The 20,294-nt window shown below is 42.4% G+C and overlaps 1 protein-coding gene and 1 long non-coding RNA gene across 2 annotated transcripts in view; one reads left to right on the top strand and one right to left on the bottom strand.

Moving 5' to 3' along the window:
• LOC128142009 (uncharacterized) overlaps nt 1-20,294 on the top strand; it is a 130,738-nt gene that overhangs the window by 95,025 nt on the left and 15,419 nt on the right. The window lies entirely within an intron of this gene.
• INO80C (INO80 complex subunit C) overlaps nt 9,614-20,294 on the bottom strand; it is a 31,320-nt gene continuing 20,639 nt past the window's right edge. Inside the window, exons 2-5 of the mRNA XM_052787560.1 lie at nt 19,879-19,989; nt 16,810-16,921; nt 15,026-15,093; nt 9,614-10,350 (exon numbers count right to left, since the gene is read on the bottom strand). Coding sequence (XP_052643520.1) covers nt 10,219-10,350; nt 15,026-15,093; nt 16,810-16,921; nt 19,879-19,989 — 423 coding nt within the window. The 3' untranslated portion in view covers nt 9,614-10,218. The remainder of the gene's footprint in view (nt 10,351-15,025; nt 15,094-16,809; nt 16,922-19,878; nt 19,990-20,294) is intronic.

The following is a 20,294-nucleotide window of genomic DNA, read 5'->3' as shown; positions in this document are numbered from 1 at the left end:
TACCTTCTCTTCACCCAGCCTGGCTCCCTGCAGGATAACTTGTTTTCAAGGTGTGTGAACGGAGATGCCACCTCCTTCCTCCACAGCTCAGTAGCTGGCCGATTGGTTTTTTTAGCGCGAGTGTTCGGAAAAACATTCTTAAACCGTGGTGTCTCCAGAGGTTTGTGGTAAGAAAACAATGTTAATTTGCCCAGTCTAGAAGCAGAAAGATGAAAAAAGAGTAAAATACACTGTGTTCTTTGTTCCAAATACCTGGAATTAGCGTCCTTGTTGGAGACAAGTGCCATAAATGGCTTTAATGTTTGGGGTTTTTTTTTTTCCTCTTGTTTATCGAGCAATGCAGTACTGCTGCCACAGCACTGGTGCGCTGTACAGCACAATCCACCTATTTTCACTTTTTAAGGAGCAGTGACTCTAATTACTGTAGATATTGCATTGGGTGTGCACCCATGCTTTATTGCATTGTCCGGAGGGGAGTGTGTCATATCAGCTTCTAGAAAAGTTCAGGATAGCTGCCTGGGTCATGGAAAAATAAGACTTGATTAACAGAGGGTGTAGGAAGCCAAAGTAAATACTAGAAATGTGTAAAGCAGTTAAGGTGGTGTACATTAGTACATATGCAGGGATGTGTAAATCCGAGCGCTTGACATGATTGATTTTACATCGAAAGGGAAGGCATTGTGTTACTATGTTTTTAGTTGGCGGTCCCTGCTGACGGCAGCGGAGCTATTTCAATGTCCCGCTCAACTCAACATCTCAAATACCGTGAGGAGTTGGGCCTGCATTCAGAGCTTTCCTGACTCACAAATATGCAAGAACAAGCAACGAGAGAGGAACAATGAAACTTTAAAAAGCGTGCCTGTCGGCAAAAAGCGCTGGCGTGCGTACGCGGTTTAAAAAACAATCCCTCCGCGCGAAAGGTAGAGGTGACGGTAGCTGGGTAACGGGACCATCTGAAAGGCAGGAGGAGCGCTTTGCAAGCCTTTGAGTCTTGCCTCAGAGCTGCTCTTACCCCTTTTTGTGTTGCCGAGACGCACAGCTGCGATAAACATATTGCAGACAAAGCAGCAGGTGAAAAGCTGCGGTTATTTAAATCGGTCGCTGAGACACATCCAGTTAATTTGGTTATGCAGAGAGCACGAATTACCATAATCTTACCCCGTCATTTAAAGACAAATGTTTTACGGCACAAACCCCATCATTATGTGTACATATTAAAAAAAAAAGTGGTGGTGGGGGGGGTTGTTTGGGGGTTTTTTTACAGCAATCATAAGACTTTTAGACTTGCTAAGAGGTGGGTCCAACTTGTGGTTAAATCCTGCAGACGATAGTCTTGCTGATCTCAGGATTTTCCAAAGATTAAAATGCAGATGTCTGGATTTCTCAAAACCCCACGAAAACTTCAAAAACATTAGACCCACTTCACTCTTCCCCAGATACCCGAGATGACCGTAAACCACTTGAGCGTCGTGGCAAGATTTCCTGTAACAGACAATCTGTTGAATAGCTCTTAGTGGCTTATTAACAATTTTAGGTTTTCTATTTTAGCAAACAAAATCAAAGTTACCCCTTAGCTTTTGCTTAACTACGATAAATGATTTATAAGGTGCACCCCCGTGTGTATGCAGGTGCAATAGTTTTTCCAGTCGTGCTGTTTTTATAACAGAGTACCATTCAAAACAGGCATGGCGGGGGGTGGTGGTGTTCTGTATAGAGATGTATATAAAGTCTGAGCCAAGAGAAATAAAGAAATGACCCAGTGAGCCCTGGCACTCCTGTGTCGGTGATCACCGTGCCATCCCCAGCACTGCTTCCCACGGGAGCCCGAGGCTGAGGTCGGTACCTGCCGGCCGCGCGGCCCTGGACGTGGCCTCGTCTAGATGCGATTTTGTGTTAGCTGAATCAAATGGAAGCCATTACCCAGAGATAAGCCTGAAGTTCTCACGCGCTCTAAGTTCCTGGCAAAATCTTTCCCATGCATATATTTATTTTAAGGGTTCGTACATATATTTACACTCAGGGTTTGTAGCTAGAGTTCCAGTGTGACAAATAGCCCTAATCTAGACAAGTTGGCAGGAAAGAGACAGTATTAAGAACAGAAGTGCCCGCATGCCTGCTTGAGTGAAATCTGGAAGGTCTCAGTGTGTGCGTGTGTCTTTTTCATTTACTTAAGTTGCTTCAAGTTTCTTAAGCGGTAACCGCGAGCCTTGGGTAGCCATACGGTTCGAGAAACAGAAATACGCTCGCTGATGAAAAACGCTTTCTATATTACGATAGCTGGCTGGCTCCATGGCAAGCCATTTTTGATTTTCTGGTGAACTCATTCCATTTTAAGCTTCGCTTCAATGGCCCTTTTGACAGAAGGACTGCTGTAGAGGATGCTTCTGGCTTTGGCCCACCCTGGCATTTTGATTATCCTTTGCAGAAGGCTGCCTTTTTGGCACCATGGGCTGTTAGCTTTCCTCTTGTGGTTTCGGCTTTTTGTCTTGCTTTTCCACTTGGGATTTTTTTTTCTAGTGCTTCTTTTCTGTTCTCAGTAAGCGGTTTCTGCAGCTGAATTCTACTGATTTTATAGAAACACCTTCCTTTTATTAACTTGGTCATTTATTTTTCAGTCCTCATTTTTAAGATGAATGTCACCGGGCTCTGGTGGTTTGAGGCGTTTGGGTTGGTTGGCTCTTGGGTTTTTTGGAGCAGGGAAGGGAAGTGGGAGGTGGAGGGAATCACATCTCCCAGGGAAGGTGCTGTTACTAATTATACCTTGGAGATTATTTCTTAGTGGCTCAGATATAATTACTGCTTGATCAAACTTGTATGTGCTCTTTAGGACAAAATAAAGCCTCTCTTTCTGTATGACCCAAACCCTAAGCTGCTACTTCAAATATTCATTTTCAGGGGGTCAGAAAGCTGCATCAGCCCCCGAACCTCCTCCCACAGAGGCCACCCCTGCAGCCCCCCCTCCTGCCGAAACGTTGCCACGTATCGCGATACAGAGGTGCAAAGGAGGACTTTTAGGACACCTATTACCGCTGGATTCTGGTTATGTCTTTTGAGAACTGCTTAGAAATGTATGTTGTAGGACAGGATTTTTTAACCTTGTCCGGTGTCTTTTCCAAGTTTGGTAAAGCTGGTAGTGCTAAATAGGTCACGAAGGTTGTAGAGAAGTGGCCTGAAAGGCAGAGAAGTTTTGGGAGAACAACAAGAGGGCCCCTGTCTGCCCTTGATCATTTTTTTTTTTCCTCCTCTAAATGCTCATGCTTTCACCACTTGAGATCCAGTACTGGGAGCACCAGCAGGTACTTCTGGTGACAAGAAGCGCGTGCTATGTGAGCCGGCCAGAAAATAATGGGTGTTGAGTCAAAATCCACCCAGTTGGTAAGACTCATTCCCAAGTCTCCAGAGAGAAGCAGATCCCCAAAAGGGATCTGGACTGAGCTTAGACCATCTATGCCCAAAACCTGCGGTCCTCTCTATCCTCAACACAGCTGCTGACGGGATCCTGGATGGTTACGCAGACATCTGAGGCTCTGCCTTTGAACGTGCTCAGAGACACGTCAGCCTCAACAAAGCCGAGCAGCTCGGTGCCAGCCTCCTGCCCACGTTCCGTCCTGCAGCAGCAGATGCAGTGCTCTTCCAGATCACGCTCTGCAAAAAGGCTATTGTAAAGGCTATTGCCTTTTTCTGAAATACAGCCAGTACGGGGATGCTGCTGCGGTTCCTGCTCTCCTTATCCAGCCGCCCGGGGTGAAGATGCTTCCCCCGCGGCTCTTTGATACGGGCTCGGTCTCCTCCTTCACCTAAACAGTTTCAAAGCACCTCTCCCATTCTCTGGAGAGCGTCTGAGCTATCAGGGCTGTATAACTGTTTTGCAGTGGGTGCGATCCCATGGTTGGTAGAGTTGGAGGGATTAATCGAGAGACTGTTAAGCGCAGCGAGCAGAGCGCGTGTGTGTGAAAGGTGGAAGAGCAGGATTCCGCTGCTTTTTCCGAAAAATCATCCACGTGGCTTATGCGTATTTTTTATGAAAGATATAAACGGATCTTGGGGCGAGAGTCACTGCCCAAAGGCTCTGGAGAGGTCTGCGTGTCCCAGTGGCACTTTATACATTAAACGTAGGGGAAGAATGGCTTTTGCGCTCTCTGTCCCAGTGTGATCCTTCAGAAGGACATCTCAAGGTCCACGGAGAATTTGGCTTCCAATTCAGTATTGGGGAAATTATAAGAACGTGGTGACAGCTGCTGAAACAAACCGTTTGCACGGGGGGGGTTTCACGGTGGGGTTCGACGTGCCGTTTCCCAAGGGTTCAGGAAACGGGGCCAACCCAGGGTACTGACACGGAACGTCTCGTACTTCGCTAAAATGGTGGTAATAATTCTCAATTTACAAAGCTCGTGGGAAGGGCTCACATAACACTGGGGAGGAGTTGCTGGTACTTGTTTCTTAGCTCTCTGATTTTGTACAGCCTGGTACAAGACATGAAGCGTGACAAACAAATTCTTGGTTGTTAGAGGCCAAAAATATTTGGTTGATCGTGCTTCGCCATCAGCTTCAGTAACAAAAGCCCGTTTAATATGAGGAGAACAAGGCTTGTGCCTATTAGCTGCTGTCACTGGTACACACGAGACTGATGGCAGCTATTGACTCCGCATCACCCGCTATGACATACCTTCCAGAAAGGCACAATTTGAAGTAGTGAGTTATGCTCTATTTATGTTCTTTATTCCAAATACAAAACCACCGTAATGCTATATGTGTTATTTCAGAGGACTAAGAATCACCCACGGAGTGTTTTATAAATGACTTCTCTTCAGCATCGCCTTATATTGTCAGGGCAATTGCTTCTGCGGTCCCGCTTCCAGTCCTCTCACCTTAGTCTAAGCCCAGCTCTTGTTGAAATTCCTGAGATTGCCTCTTATATTAAGGTTATTATCAGAGCCCGCACTGCCTCTGCTGTCCCCCATGCAAGAACTGCTATTCAGGCACACTCTCAGAGGCTGCTGGCTTTTTCCAGTTGTTCGAAAGCGGGTGCCTGTATTTTGGACCTGAGCTGGAGGGCAGATTCCCACCATGAGATTGCCTGCGCGTGTTCGTCCCCACCGTGTTCGCCTAGCCAGCTGGTGAAGGATGCAGCTGTAGACACAGGAGAGGGGAGGCACACACTGTACAGCCAGCCCTCCACCGTCAGCTGTATGAAATGATCCTTAATTCTGTCCCCTCTATGTCGTCTTGATGCATTAGGCATGAAACTAATGACCTGACAGAGTATGTGGGCAATGTGTGTGTTCGTGGTGTCCTTTTAGAGGTATCTCCTCCTTCTAGAAGAGAACCAAGAGAAGCTGTCTTGTAAATCTGCTGTCCCTCGGGATTATAAACGGGATCACAGCCAAAATTCAAACATTCCCTATTACCCTTGCTTACCCACTGCCCGACACCCACCAAGTATTGACCAGGCAGACCAGGCCTGCATCTTTGCTCATAAGGGTTTATTTAAGTAGATTTATCAGATCTATACAGAGGCACTGAATGTGCACAGATACCAATTTATTTTGATAGCATGAGGCAGGAAACATTTTCTTCCCGTGCATGGGTAGGCAGCTGTCTTCAGAAATTCCAAAACCTGATGCTGAGAACTTGCTTGTGTGTGACCTGTGTTGAAACAGAAGTACGCACTCGAGGGGCACCTATTTATTCTCCTTGAACACAAACTGTGCTTTGGATTCAAGACTCGCAGAGAAAAGGGACGCTGGTCACATGTGCTGTGTGTGGTTAGCGGCTTGTAAACGATTTCTTCACTTGAGAGAAGGGAAATTTTTGCATCCCAAATTTGGGACATTGGAGAAGACTTGAGACAGTCCGTGAACCAGATGTGGTTTTCTGGGGTGCTGTGCTGGGCGTACGGGAGCCAAGTAACAGAGCCACAGCAGTCAGCATGCAAGCAGCTGACGGGAGCTCTTGCCCAGAGGAGAACACGCTGGCAAACAGTAACCACAGCCAGTCCCCAAACCAACTTACTGTCTAGTCCACTGGTACTACGGATTTTGTGTAGAGATTATTGATTTTAGGCTACGGCGTCAGAGAAAGCGATGTTCTGTACTTAACACGTGTGATCTCCTAGGTCGTAAACTGTGTGCAATTACACAAGCACTACTTACCAGCAGTTTAAACAGTGTTTGTTAGTTGTTGTTATTACCTCTCCCAAGAGATTACTGCTATTGCTCTCTGTAGGTTGTGATACACACCAGCGTAGCCATCTGAAAAGACGGGATTTGTTAAGCTTCTCAGATAATACGAAACCAAGTCAAGCAATACTTCGAGATACCAAATGGACTTAAACAACATGTTTTTCTTACCTGAAGATGTATTATTTTATTATGTCCCACCCATCCACTCTCCAACGGGCAAAGTGGTTTTTCACTGGGGACGTGTACAAAACCAAGCAAAATATGAAGGGATTTCTGTGAATTCTAATATTAGTGGTATCATCATCTTAGTGTGACTGAAGCGTTCAGTAACAATACAGATACTGCTTGGCCCCTCTTGTTTAAAAAAGCACCAAGTCAGGGTTTTTTTTTTCCCAGAACCTGACATCAGGTCTGTGGAAGTCTTCTTCCCTGAAGCGATTCAGAAGGAAAAACTGTGTGCTATTTTGTCTCGAGTATGTAAAGCACATACATTGTTAGAGATTGTAAGAGGCCCAGGCCTTCCAGGGCAAGCAGATCCACCCAAAGCAAGGGGTAAATACAAGCTACTGCAGTCTTAAAAAAAAAAACCCAAACCCAAAACAACCAGACCCCCCCCCCCAAGAAGCTGGAGGTGACCCCCCCACCTCCAGCGTTTGCTGGAGCAGTGTGCGAGGCAGGTCGCTGCACGGGAAAACAGGAGCTCGGCCTCCGGTGCGCATCCTCGTTCTTTCTGAGGGATAGGACAAACGAGGCAAGGAAAATACGCTTTCCACCCGTCAAAAAGACTAAGGGTAAAGCTTTGCCAGTTGGACTGTACCTCGCGAGCTGCTGGACAAGCTCACTTCCCATTCTCGTCAGTGGGATTTGTGGGGGAGCTCAGCAACGGGTGTGCTGTAAGCCGTTACAGGGGTGACGGAGGGGGATGACGGGAGAACATATTAATGCAAATGCATGGGAAGCTGAAGCCATCCGTGGTCTGTATTAATTAACGCATTCAGGTGATACCTCACTGATAGCAACGGTTGTACTTGAACAAATTAGTCCTCTCCCTGACTGCTGGCTTTCTGCTTTACAGATGTCTATTAGTCAAAACACATTCTCCCCAAGTCTGAAATGGTATTCGTTGCTGCTTCTTTTTTTCAAATGCCTTTCTTTTGTCCTCTTTTCAATTTAAATTCAACTAGTTTACGTTTATCTAGATAACGTCCCATCAGTGCTTTTAAATATAAATGTACTTGTCAATTTTCACTTTTTCTAAAGCTGTCAGTAAAACGTACTTTAAAACTACTCCGTGGCACAGATGAGCTCTTCGCTCACCCGCATTTTCTCTTATATACAGCAAGGGAGGTATTGCTCAGTTCTGTCATAGAAGGCGCTGATGAGAGCAGCAGGTCCACATGCTGTTCCCAAAAAGAACCTAGCCAGACTGAACAATGTCGTACGTGTTGGCCGCTAGATCTTTCCTGTCCTCAGCTTCCTGCTAAAACAAATTCGTTTTGATTGTTCCACATAGTAAACCGTTGTTGATCAGTGTGAGGCTGAATGGTGCTGGTGGCTGACTCATCACTCTTGGCTTGCCTACTGCACAGCCTAATGAGTAGAAGTGAGGTACTACCGACTAAGAAAAAAGGGCCAGCAGCTAACAAAGGAAGAAACAAGGAAGGAAAGAAAAGGGAACCTAGCAGCCATCATATCGATTGAGAGAAGGGTCACTAACATTTTTGCCAAATCTAAGCTGTACTTACTTTTCTGATGCCGGTTTATTCAGTAAGACACTTAGGTTTTGAAAATGGAATGCGTAAACGCTGCGCAGGAGAAATGAGCTGAGAAGCAACACCTTAATATACAGCGCAGGAGTGCGTGGAGCACTTCTGATGGTGAGGGAGCCTGGGTTCCTAAACAGTCATTCCCAAAGAATATCAGAAATATTTGTGGGAGAGAACAAGCTGGTGAAATACGATTTTCTGAGCTGCTGTCTGCTTATTTAAAGCATAAATGGCCTTACAGCAGTTCTATGTGTTTTCTTTTCATATCAATGTTAAGCTTATCTTATAAACACATCTTCAGTACATAAAGTAAGTTGAAAACATCCATTCTAAAACTCGGATGCAAAGAGAATGTGGCTTGGATGCTTACTGGCATGAAGAGAGATATCCTGTCTTACTCTTTTTTGTTCTGTGATACAGTTGTAGCATTATCTGGTATCCAGGGCTTTGAAGGATCTATTGTAAGCATGTCAAAGACTTTTTAAATTACTTTGGTTTTGTAAATATTAGATCACAAAAACTGAGGAATGAGTCCCACAGACTTTCATTAAACAATGTGAACCATTACCGGTTTTCCTGTTTTGGAGTTGAAATTAAATGAGCATTAGTAACACTCTGTATATTTATTCCTTCAATGAAGGAAAAAAAAAAACCAAACCTGTTCTAATAATTACCATGTCTATAGAAATGTGCATTCGAGGTGCAGCTTAGACACTAACTAATAACCACTGTGTGCTGCTTGTGCAGTCAGAGAGAAGAGGTGCCTTGCACAAGATCCCAGTGTCCACGATGGAGCTTGGGTGAGACAGGACTGCCGTCCCGTGATCCGTGTCTCACCTCCTTAGCGAGTCCTGGGCAGTCCAGGACTAAAAAGCTATGGGACAAGTCTTCCAGTTGGCAGTTTTGCCCACGGGAAGAGAGCATTCCCACAGCAAGTGGTAAGTCGCCCAGCCGCCTTTCTGTCTAACGCCCACTGGATCAGAGAGATAAGGGAGGGAAGTGCCACAGCTCCAGGGCAGCTGGTGCAGCATGGGCGCGCAGGCTGTGTGGTTGGAGGCTAGGAATGGCTGAGCCTGAACTTGGAGTCCAGATTAAAACTTGACAAGAGTCTAAGGCTAGGATAAACATGCAGAAGGGGGAAGACGACAAATCAGCAGCTTGTCAGAAGAGGACAAAAAGAAAGAATAGGCAGAAAACCCTCTGCCCCCTTGCCCCTAGACTTAAATTTCAGGAAATCATGGCCATTCCGACCATTGGCATGTACTCGTCAGCACCCTCCCCCAGCAAGAGTCCAAACTCTCCTTCTGTCTCCTTCCTCTAAAGGGTGACAACGTTCAGTTGCTATCGGTTATTCTTCTGGTACCTCATGGTGCAAGGGTCAGTGTCCTGACACAGGAGGCCTCACCTTGCTGAAGTGACACCATCTGGGTGTCAGAACGCCACTGGACAGTGGAATTCCTGCTTTTTTTAGCATCGTTTTTAAAAAGTCTAGGAAATTACTACTTTTTTGTACTAATTGGTACTAATATTGTACTAACTAGGAAAGGTAGAAGAATAGTCAGGTTGCGAAATGAAACGCTCAAAAACTACAAAGTGTCACGATTAAGAGCTACCTGGTGATTTGATTGGATCCTGGTATGTATATTCATTGGGATATTTTAAAAACAAGTTTGAGTCCAACTTTATTTATGCTGACAGTTCTTCATTGCAAATATTTGTGTGAGGCTGTTGCAAATATTTGTGTGAGGCTGTTCATTTCCACAGTGCTCAGTACCATAAAGAGTCATCACAACAGCAGCACTTGCTAGGTATTTTAGCTTCATTTTATAGATGGGACAAACTTCTTCATAGCCAAGTGGCAAGCGCATCTGGCAAGGCAGGTTTAGAAGCTGGGATATCTTGGTACCTTTTCCTTAATTCAAATGACTGTTTCTGCTGAGCCAGAGCAGTACATAAAATATACAGGGTGGAGATGAAATCCTGTCTCTAGAGAAATTAATATAACTCAGACATTATGGTACAGATACATATCCTTAAGGTCTAAGTTATTCTGTTCACCAAATCAAATTGCTTACAAATTGGCAAACTAACAAATATCAGCATTTATCAAAATTAAATCCGTATGTTCTTCAAATCCATGTATCATCAACTACTTCCAGATGTAAAAATCCATGGATAGTTTTAAGGAACCTCAGTCCCGCAGTCAGTTTCCACCATGATTCTCAAAATTAGCACTGTTCACAAGTGGTGTACAACAATATTTGGTCTCTTCAGGAAACAATACTTGTTGCTTTCCTTAGAGCTAGGTATCCTGTAACCACATCTGAAGGGAGCATCCGAATATAGGCAAATTCTTCAATAGTACTAAATCTTAGCTTGCTCTGAGGATCTGTGTAATTTGCCTGAAAAAGAAACAAAGGCAGAGACACTATTAAAATAAAATCTCGAAAGAGAATGTTAAAAAAAGTGTCTAATTACAAGACCACAAAATAGTGAGATTCTTTTCCCAGCAGCAGCACTGCTGTGCTACCATGTGACCAAAAGTTTATACTTTTTTCCTTCTCCTTGAGTCAGAACTTATGAGAAGTTAACAGACCCCTATAAAATCACATTAGAAATGCATTAAACATAACAGAGGGCTGAAATAGTTTCGTACAAAACACAGTGCAAAAGAAATTCCTCAACTCTCTAAACTCACCCTAGCAACTCTGTGCCTTGTGCAGTCTCTCTCAAGGCAGCTCTCCAAAGAGTCAGGCTGCTGCCAATAAATTACCCACAAACAGGCTGAATTATGGGTGCTCTGATAGCTTTGGACTGATTTTCTCTTCCTGCATACAACTTAGCTTTTAATTTACTTTAAAGTGGTTGTTAAAGCAAGGGAGTCTCAGCTTATGGTTCTGTGACTGAACTGATAAGAAATTTGAACTCAGCGTTGTGCTCTGCTACAGATGCCTGCTTTCAGGATAGCAGCCTGGCCAGCTAACCCTGGGCTACGCTTGTATCCTCTGCTATATTTGGACCCTGGGTGCCTGGGAGCGGTGCCAGTTTCTTTCCATCCTCTCCCCTTCCCTGTTGCTACAGAAACCTTGAGCTCGGATGAGCTCGGGGGATCGCCTCTCCACCTTCAGCCTCCAGGACAGTCAGTGCCTGTTCAGCGCTGAATTACCAGCTGCCTGCCAAGGCTCTGAAAGCGTCTTCTCTACCTTTCTTTATCAGGAGATGGTGGCAGGCTGCGAGGCACAGGCAGCTGAGGTCCCTTAAGACATTGCTGCTAAAAAAAAAAAAAGGCCAGGAAGAGCTGGAGCATTCCCCCCATCCACACTGTCAAAGCGCAGAGCCCTCTACCATTTTTGTGTTGGAAAGGATCTGTTGGCCATGGTAACAATGCAGTTAATCGTCTGGCCTGGTAAGACTTAGCAGAAAATTAAGTGTTATCTGTGGCTTGTTTCTTTACAAAGAAATGCCACGAGGTTAATTAAATGTAGTCAGCTAACAGTCAAGCCATCAATTCATGTTCAAACAAATGGCAAAGTTATGACACTAGGTGTAAATTTATCCCTGGTAGTAACTTTGCGGTTAGAGCAGGTATGCATTTATTTTTATTTCACGCTTTAAATCTGGCCTCATGTAAGAAAAAGCTAACCAAGTAGACTGCTTTCCAAATACGCATGATTCTGTAATAAACTAGCCAAGCAATATCTGCAATTTGTATTGCGCACCAATCCAGGTTGAAAATATTATGGCAGTTCTTCACCCTTCTGATACTCCGTGTTGGGCTGTACTCTTTGCACACACTAATGTATGGTAGCTAGTCATTTATGCCATGACTTCAGTCTGAAAACAAACTTAACCACTACTTCAGCAATAATTTAAACAGATTAGAAAAGTGAAGTCAGGTGATTTTGCAAAGAAAAAGTTCTGTCATGTTTAGAAACTAAATCAAAGGCCACAAATACATGCTCTTCAAATACAATAAATTAGTTACCTCAATCTGTTTTTATAGTAGCAAGGCTGATCCATTTTCAGAAGAGAAATAAAAACATTTGAAGGTTTGGGGTTTTTTTTAATCTGCTTTACAATAAATTACTCTGTTTTGCATGTTAAAATATCTAAATACTCATCTCTCAAGTTTGGAAATAATAGTTTCATTTTGCAGTGTCAATATAGTAGATAATAGCTTTTGAATTCTAGGCTGCCTTACCAATATAAATAGGCTGCTCTGCTTAGACCATTGGTAAATTTAATTCCATTTGTGTGAAAAAGAACAGGATCAGTAGAATTTAATTGTGGCTTTTAATAAAATTGCAGGTATACTGATGAGAGTGGTTTAATGTACTTCTCTTTTTTTGTACCTGCTAGACCATTTAATTCGTCCCTAAATGGGTAATGCTAAGGAATTTGTTTTACTTTTTTTTTTTTTTTTTTCCCCATGGGGAATCCAGCATTCCCATAGAAAATATACTCTTACACAAATGCTTTCAGATTTTACACAGAAAATACAGGGACATTTTTCTTATACTAGATTTCTAAAATATTCTATTACCCCACATACCTTCCTACTAGGAAATGATCTTGAAAATATATTTAGTGCTTCTTATGAAACATTTCTAGCTTAGCAATTTAAAGGACACGCCGTCTCCGTCACCTTAATAAAAAAGATTTTTTTAAACATGGTATTTTTATCATAGTCTGGAGAAACCTTGCAGGCCAGGTAAAATAGGAAACCTGACTCACAATGCAATTAGAGGATGGAAAATTAAGAAAAAGAAAAAAAGTGGAAAGAGAAAAAAGGGAAACAAAAGCAGCACTGAATGGATTCATACAGAAAGGAGAGTATTTATACTGAGCTAGAATAGTTAAAGTACATAAATCACTGATGGAAAGGAGGAGCTGGTAAAGAAGAACCGAGAGGAAGACCCTTACTTGCTATGGCTAAACTGACCCTTAGCTGGTAGGGACACGGTCTTCACTCACATCTATAACCTGCATCATCATCCCACTACAGGTGCAACAACTGACCAGATTTGAAATGCACCAAAGGCCAGTGCTGGAAAGCATTATTTGCTTCCTTGGAGACGGGGCAGTGAAAGGGACTTATGCCCTTATGCCTTCTGCCCCACGTAAGCCCCTCGCAGGTCAGAGATGTGGCAGCAGTGCTAATAACACCTGGTGTGAATGCTACTAATACTTGCAAAGTAACTCTAAGGGGAGAGGAAAGGAAACGGATGAACACCATTAAGCGACCCAGTAGAGAATTTTTGCTATTTTGGTGAAACCTACGCATTATTATATCACGTGTCCACCTATCCCCCCTCCCTCCATCCACTGCTGCTTTATATAGACTAGAGGCACTTATGCAAAGTTCCTTATTCAACTGGCCCCTGCTCCTTGTCTGAAAACAAGCTGCTATTATATCGAGTACAAGACTGTAAGTCTGCCTGGCTGGAGGGAATTATTTTCCCTGGGTTTGTGAGCAGTCTCTTCCATTTGCTGTCTGCCAGTTCATCTGCGAGGGAGATGTTGCTTTCCCATTCCCTCTTGAACACCAAGGGTTACCAGCCTCGATCCGAGCAACCCACTCCATTTCCAAATCATGCTCAAAGGCACAGGCTGGAAACATGCCACCTCCTAGGTGCCTTATTTAAATGTGTTACTTCTTAAAAAATAAAAAAGTCAGGGAAAACATACACTACCAAATCAAGAACTCAGACGTTAGGATGTGCAGGATTACAGTTGGCGCTACAGCTATTCTTTGATGCCTTGCACTGTGTATCCACTATAAGGCAGTCCTTAATTAAGTGCTCACCCATTTTTTTTTCCCAATGGGGACTTTCACTTAATTCAGCGTACAGAATCCAAGGTGCTGTGTTAACCTGCATCAAGATAACAAATGTGTATATTTACAGGCATCTCTGTGAGGTGATACCGAGCCTGTGAGGTGGGCTAGGGTCCTATCGGTGAGAAACAGGTTAAACTGGGGGAAGGGACCCAGAAATTCTGTCTAAGGCTATTTGACGTTACAAAGTTTTCATTATTGTAGTTATTTAGTGTAACCATTACTTAACCCTTTTTATAATCCGAAATACAACATTCCCATTCATTTCAGCTGTAATAAATGCATAGGCTTCTGCAAAATAAATCACGGGTGAAAAGATATGCTGTTACTAACACCTGTTTTGTTTTAAGTAAAATTATTCATGTCACATAAGAACAGTGTCAGCAGCAGATACAAAATTTTTGTTGGGCAGAATTCAATGACTCTACTCCTGGTTTGTGCCTACAGAATCTTTGGGGAATTCAGGTGCCAAACTGTAACTACCGAGACTTTTTGGAGCATGTGCAAACCGTATCTAAGTCAGATGTGGGAGGTTTTTTTCCCTTTTCTTTTTCTTTTTTCTTTAACAAAACCATGTAAAAGAGCCCATCTGTGACACACAGGCTATACATCTGCCAAACTCCAAGTTCCAGCTCTGAAGCATGGGGGTATTTGAAATTCTCAAAAGTCCATGCCAAGTGTCTGTCTCAGGCTGATTTGTTGGAGGGAAAGTTTGAGAGCAATGATAACAAGTTAGGTTTTTTAACCTGGGCCAATCAATATAATTTTGCCTAATCTCATTCTCGGAAATTGCTGAGCCATCTTTTTAAAAATTTCTCTAAAAGATATAATGAAATAAATCAGCCTCAGGCAAACAGTCAGCATGGAAAGTTTCAGTCTGTGTGGTTAAAGCTTGGCAAAGTTAGCAGTCATGGAGACTGTGGGCTACCAGCTCCCACTGTAACAATCTAAAGAATCAGAAATGATGGGGACCAATGCAGACTCCGCAGCTGGGAAAGCGGTGTGATAGGAGCCACCTGGCAGAACCAGGCATTTAATCTGTCCTGACATATATTAACAACCTAAGGATTTTGTGGGGTAGCAACAGTATTTGGGGTTTGGCCCTAAATCACTGGACAACTATTAAGCACAAGGCTGAATAGGAACCTCAGCAAGTACATCTTTTACAAAAGCATGCACCAGCTTTATTTCATTGTGGAAAGTGAGATGCCAATTCTGAAGAGAAAAAATAAAATACTTACCGGAAGTCCTGAAATGTCCGAATATTTCTTGGCAGGCTTAAAGGAAGGAGGAGCATCAATACTAAAATCTAGAGATAAACAAAGGGATAAATTCAGTGTGCTATACACCCAAAATGTAAATAGGTAACAATACTTCTTTAAAGCACTGCCTTGAGTTTCTGAGGTCTCTATTAACTAGCAACACTAATGCAAAGAAATAAGAAGCAGAACTACCTCTGAAAACATTTAGCCTGTTAGCACTGTAAACAACAGCCTGATTCTGCTCACCTCTCTCATACGAGTTCAGTAAGCAGAACTGCCCTCCCCAAAAGGAAAAATGTTAGAGCTATTTGAAATGTGTTGATTTCTTCCAAGTCTTAATGAATTCCCTTGCAGTCAGTTATTTGCAAAGAATAGCCATTATCATACGCATGCTGTATGTTAAGACCACAAAACGTTGCTCAAGATTGCAGCTCTGAAATACTGTAATCCAGAAAAGCAAAGTAATCTTTTAAATCAGTTAAATCTTTAAGCATGTACCACTTTAAGCCCAGTCAATGACCTAGAAAATTGTCTGAATGTTTAAATTAAATGACGGAAATTGCTGTTCTTTAGTGCCCTTTGGATAGCAACTCTGATTCATAAACATTTTTAAGATACGGTTGGTAAGTTTAAGTAGTTAAATCCCCAATTTTGGATGTTTACAAAAATATCTTGTACCTGACTCATTTCTTTCCTCCTTCCTGATCTCCCTTGCACCTCATTCAGACACTATGACCAATTCAAATGCTCCATCCATATCAAATTTCTAACTCACCACCTCTTAATTCAAAAGACACTAATGCCACAGACAGCTGGTTTTAAATATGCAACTGAATTTCTTTTCCCACCTTCTTAAAATAATCCAGTAAATTTACAGTTGCAAACAGAACGTAATAGAAATAGCAACATCAGCAGATTGTCAGTTACAATAGCCAGGAACACACAGTAGTCTGCATTTTTCTCTAACAGTTGCGTCTAAAACACTTCAAAAAATGGCAAGCTATTTTTGGATAAAGCACCAAGTCTGACAAAAAGGATATGCATATGCTCAATTCTGCAATGCCTCCACTTGCTTAAGTAAAATCTGAGGATCACATTCTGCCTCCAGCTACGCTCAATAGTATCCTACTTTACGAGTAGACTTGAAGTATATCTAGATTAAGACCACGGCTGTAACTCTGCTCTTGTAGATGTACACCAGCTAGGACTGCTAATCAGGACTGCTAATAGTGAGGGTAGTTTCAGCTGTGCTGATTTAAATAGAGGATGTAGGATTTAAGTCTCCCAAGAATCTAGGATAAGGAGCTGGATAGGAAGCTTGGGCTGAGGTCTAAGCTACTGCAGGCAGGTGGCTTAGCAGAATCTATCTGAAAATCGTTCAAATGTAGCTAATCAAGCAGCAGCCACCCATCAGAAGACATTTGGGCTGTATGCAGAGGAGGAGGCTCCTCAGCAGTGCAGAGGTGACAAAAACCTGGTGGGAATAAGGAGTTTCTGACCTGGTTTGGATAAATACATTTCCTTTACTAAACTCTCTCCCCACATGTATTTGAACTTCATCACGATACTCCAAATTATTTGCTTCCCCTTACTTTCCACTTAGGGCTGGCGAGTGTGATTGGACTAGTCTTAAATGGCCTACTGGACCCTGTTCAAGCAGGATACTGCATGCACTGATGAAATAATTTAGGTTTGTTTTAAAGAAAGTTATTTGTGTGGATTTTATTATTTATAAATACATGCAAAGCGTCTAAGCAGCTTACAGCTAGGATCGTTTAGTTGCCATGGCAATGCCCTTTCAGAAGCAAGAATTTGTTTTAGGTTCTTCCAAGTTCTGTTCTTCTTGCCAGCTGCTGCTCCACCAATGCCGGAGTGCTAGAATTAAAAACATGGTGTTTAGAGAAAAAATAAAGAAAGAATACTATTTCAGAGCGTGACACTTCTATTTCATAGTCTTTCTGATACGTCTCATCTTGTCATGAACCATTCGTTATCCTCACTTATTTCATCAGCAGACTAATATACTGTACGCTTTAATCTTGGCTGCAAGAAAAACAAAGCTTTTTGAGCACTGTCAAAGCTACTATGTTTACGATTAACTGAAGGAAATGAAAATCTGCTTTTTACATGGAAATAGAAAATCAGTGTGGTTAGGTTTAGCCTGCGATTACAGGATTCTGTATGTATTTCCCATCGTATTAGAACTTATTACTATGAAATTGTGTCTAAAATTGTGATTACACGGCTAAATTTTCTCTCTCCTTTATATGGCATATTACAGGTGCAGCTCTAGCTCTTCTACAAATTATCCATGACTGTAGAAAACACAACTGATCCTGCAAAATGTAATGAATACTATGAGAAACTTTCTGGAAATTTTATTTTTCTTTCAAAGGATAGAAGACAGAAGAATAGAAAAAGAGTAATAAATACAATGTTGGCTGCCAACAAAATTTTGCATTTTGAAAGGTACACTAATGGAAGGCTTGCCACAGGTATTATAATGGTAGTTTCAGTTATCAAACGTGATTGCTGCAGAGTAATTTATTTATGTCCCTCCAGAGACAGAAGCTGCACAACATACAATACTACTTCTAAATGATCAAAGGACACAGATTTACAGCTTTACTTCAGAAAAGAAAATGTTCTTACAATTGGGGAGGCGGTGTTATTTCTGTTAATAATTACTACCTGCCACATCAGTCTCATCAAAACTCAGCAAAGTTCTGCAAACACACTTCTGTTGTGATTGGTTTATAAATTAGCCTGTTAAATTGCTGAGAATGATAGGAGGAAGGATTCAGTGAGAAAGCTTTTTTTCTGTAGACATAAGATATATTCAGAAAAGATGCTCATGAACTGATGATGTATCGGGTTTTGGCAATGGATATCCAATACAGAAAGTACATGCATATGTTTGCTCTGAGGATAACACCTTAGGAATCTAGAGATCATTGTAAAATAGAGACTGCTGGAATATGAGATGAAATTAGATGTACTACCACATTACTAATTCAAATTCATTACACGAATTTTCCCCCAAATCATTGCATAATGATATTTTTTTCAGTAATCTGGTTTCTCAGAAGCAACTATTGGGTTTATATGAACTTATGTCTCCTAGGAATGGGGCTGAGTATCACCTCACATACCTACAATCAAAAGGCAATGACTGCCAAGTGCAAATGAACCAAGCTGCCTCTGCACTAGTGAAGTTCAGGGAAAGCTGGAGCTGGGACAGATGGAACTATTCATTGCTTTACACAACTGTCAGAAGGTCGTCTTCCCCTTCCCCATTGCCAAGGAATGCAAATTCCTTTTAGGAAGTTTAGAAAAAGGTAATTTCTTCCTTCTTGTCTGCTTTTAAGTCTATCCTCTGCAGTGAGCTAATGGTTCAAACTTGGGCATATTTATGAGAGATAGACTTATTTTCTTCCTTTTACGGCAAATTAGGCTGTAAATTAGGATCTAAAAAGTATCCAAATTGTTACTACCAGTTCATACCGACAAACAGCTAGTTAAAACTCAATACATTTCTTCTCAAATTAGTTACTGTATTGGGGAGGACAATTTCATCTTTTTATTGTAACTGCCTATTATCTCTGCAGCAGTTGCCAAAGGCCCTGTACGTTCATTATCATTTCAAGCATGCAGACGTTAGTATTGCCTCTCTGGAAATGGTGATGTCCCTCTAAGAACTGAAGGATCAGCACACGGCCTCGTGGCTACTTAAATCCTACATGGAAGCTACACGGCATGCCTCTGGGCGCAAATGGAGCTTTTCCAATAAGCCCCATTTCTCAAACAGGCTGGTGGTCACTGGAGGATTAGCGTGAGCAACATAGACCGTCGTTTGAATGCCCCTCTCGTGACAGAAGTCGCCTGCAAAGCAGGCATAGAGCAACTCGCAAGTCAGAGATGAATTTTATGCCCCCTGCCAAACCTACACTTAGCGAGCTGTGCGATGCCCGATTACTCAGGTTTTATGCTGTGGGATATTTTATCTTATTCCTACAGAATGAAATCTGGGATGAAATCCTTCTTTCTAGGTACTGGCTTAGCACCAGCAGTCTGAGAAGTTTGCTTGTCTAGAAAGCATTTGTACAGTGTGCCAACGAGTTGGCCCTGGCATAGCAAGATAAAAAGATATTAAAACCAAACCCAGCAGTGAGAACATTACTAGCTGTAGTCTTCCTTCACCTTCTCGCCCCATATAAACCTCAGAATGTTTTAGCAGCCTGTGTTTCGTCAGCTGCCAGAGTTTACGCGACTTCTGACTGCTGGCAGGCCAGCCTTCTGGGGAGCACGGCGCGTTTGCTTCTACATCTAGCAATTACTGGAAGAACAGACACCACAGGTCTGTGAAGAGTTTCAGGGACCGGGAGAGGAGCAAAATGCCACTTGCTAATGACTCTCTGGCTGATTTCTATTTCAATTGCTTTGCAGCCTGCCTTGGCTAGGAAGTGGGAGATGGGGTTCCTACGTTCGCAGCGGTATTAATTGTTCCTCTCTAGCTGTAGTAGTTTGTGAGATAGCACACCGTAAAACTTCTGCACTTACCTTGATCAAGCAGGTTTTCTGACTCTGTTCCAGAATTTAATATAATAGTTCTGCCTCTGGACCAGTGCCATTTTCATGCCATAATATAGCGTGCACTTTGGACCATAGTGTGGCATGGACTTGAGGTGAATTTCTTAAAAATTGCCGACCTTTTATTTGGCTGTTAAGCTGACTTTCTTAATATTTACCTTAGCAGTATGGTTAAAAAGAATCCTAGTTAATGTTTTATTTGAAGAGTTTAGAATTTCAAATTGTTAAAATAATACACTTACGATGAAGTTTGGATCTTTAAATGGTAACGGTTTGACGGTTGTTTCCACTGATCCTGTGCTGGAGTCTGTGTTCAGAAATTTGTTTTCATTCATGGCCTCTCCACCTGCACCCTGAAGAAAAAAATACAATTTTACTGCTTGTTACTCTGAGCAAGTTTAACCAGAGACAGAGCCGTCTGCCATATTACCTACCTGTTGCCTTTTTAGCCTTCCTATCTCTTTTGAATCTTTAATGATGTTGCATGCCAGCAGTGGGGAAGCATGAAACAGAATATTTGTCAAGCAATTTACAACTGACACATAAAGGGGAGGAGGGGAATAGAGTGGCCAAAGCCTACTGAGTAAACACAGCATCAGGTTTATTTCGGTATTAATGAAAGCCATCTCTATAAAGTGCAAGACAGCATGTGAAACCC

Source organism: Harpia harpyja, chromosome 5 (assembly GCF_026419915.1).
Source record: "Harpia harpyja isolate bHarHar1 chromosome 5, bHarHar1 primary haplotype, whole genome shotgun sequence".
NCBI classification, from domain to species: Eukaryota; Metazoa; Chordata; class Aves; order Accipitriformes; family Accipitridae; genus Harpia; species Harpia harpyja.
Note: the sequence above shows the minus strand (reverse complement) of the source record. Positions and strands in the feature narration are given on the sequence as shown.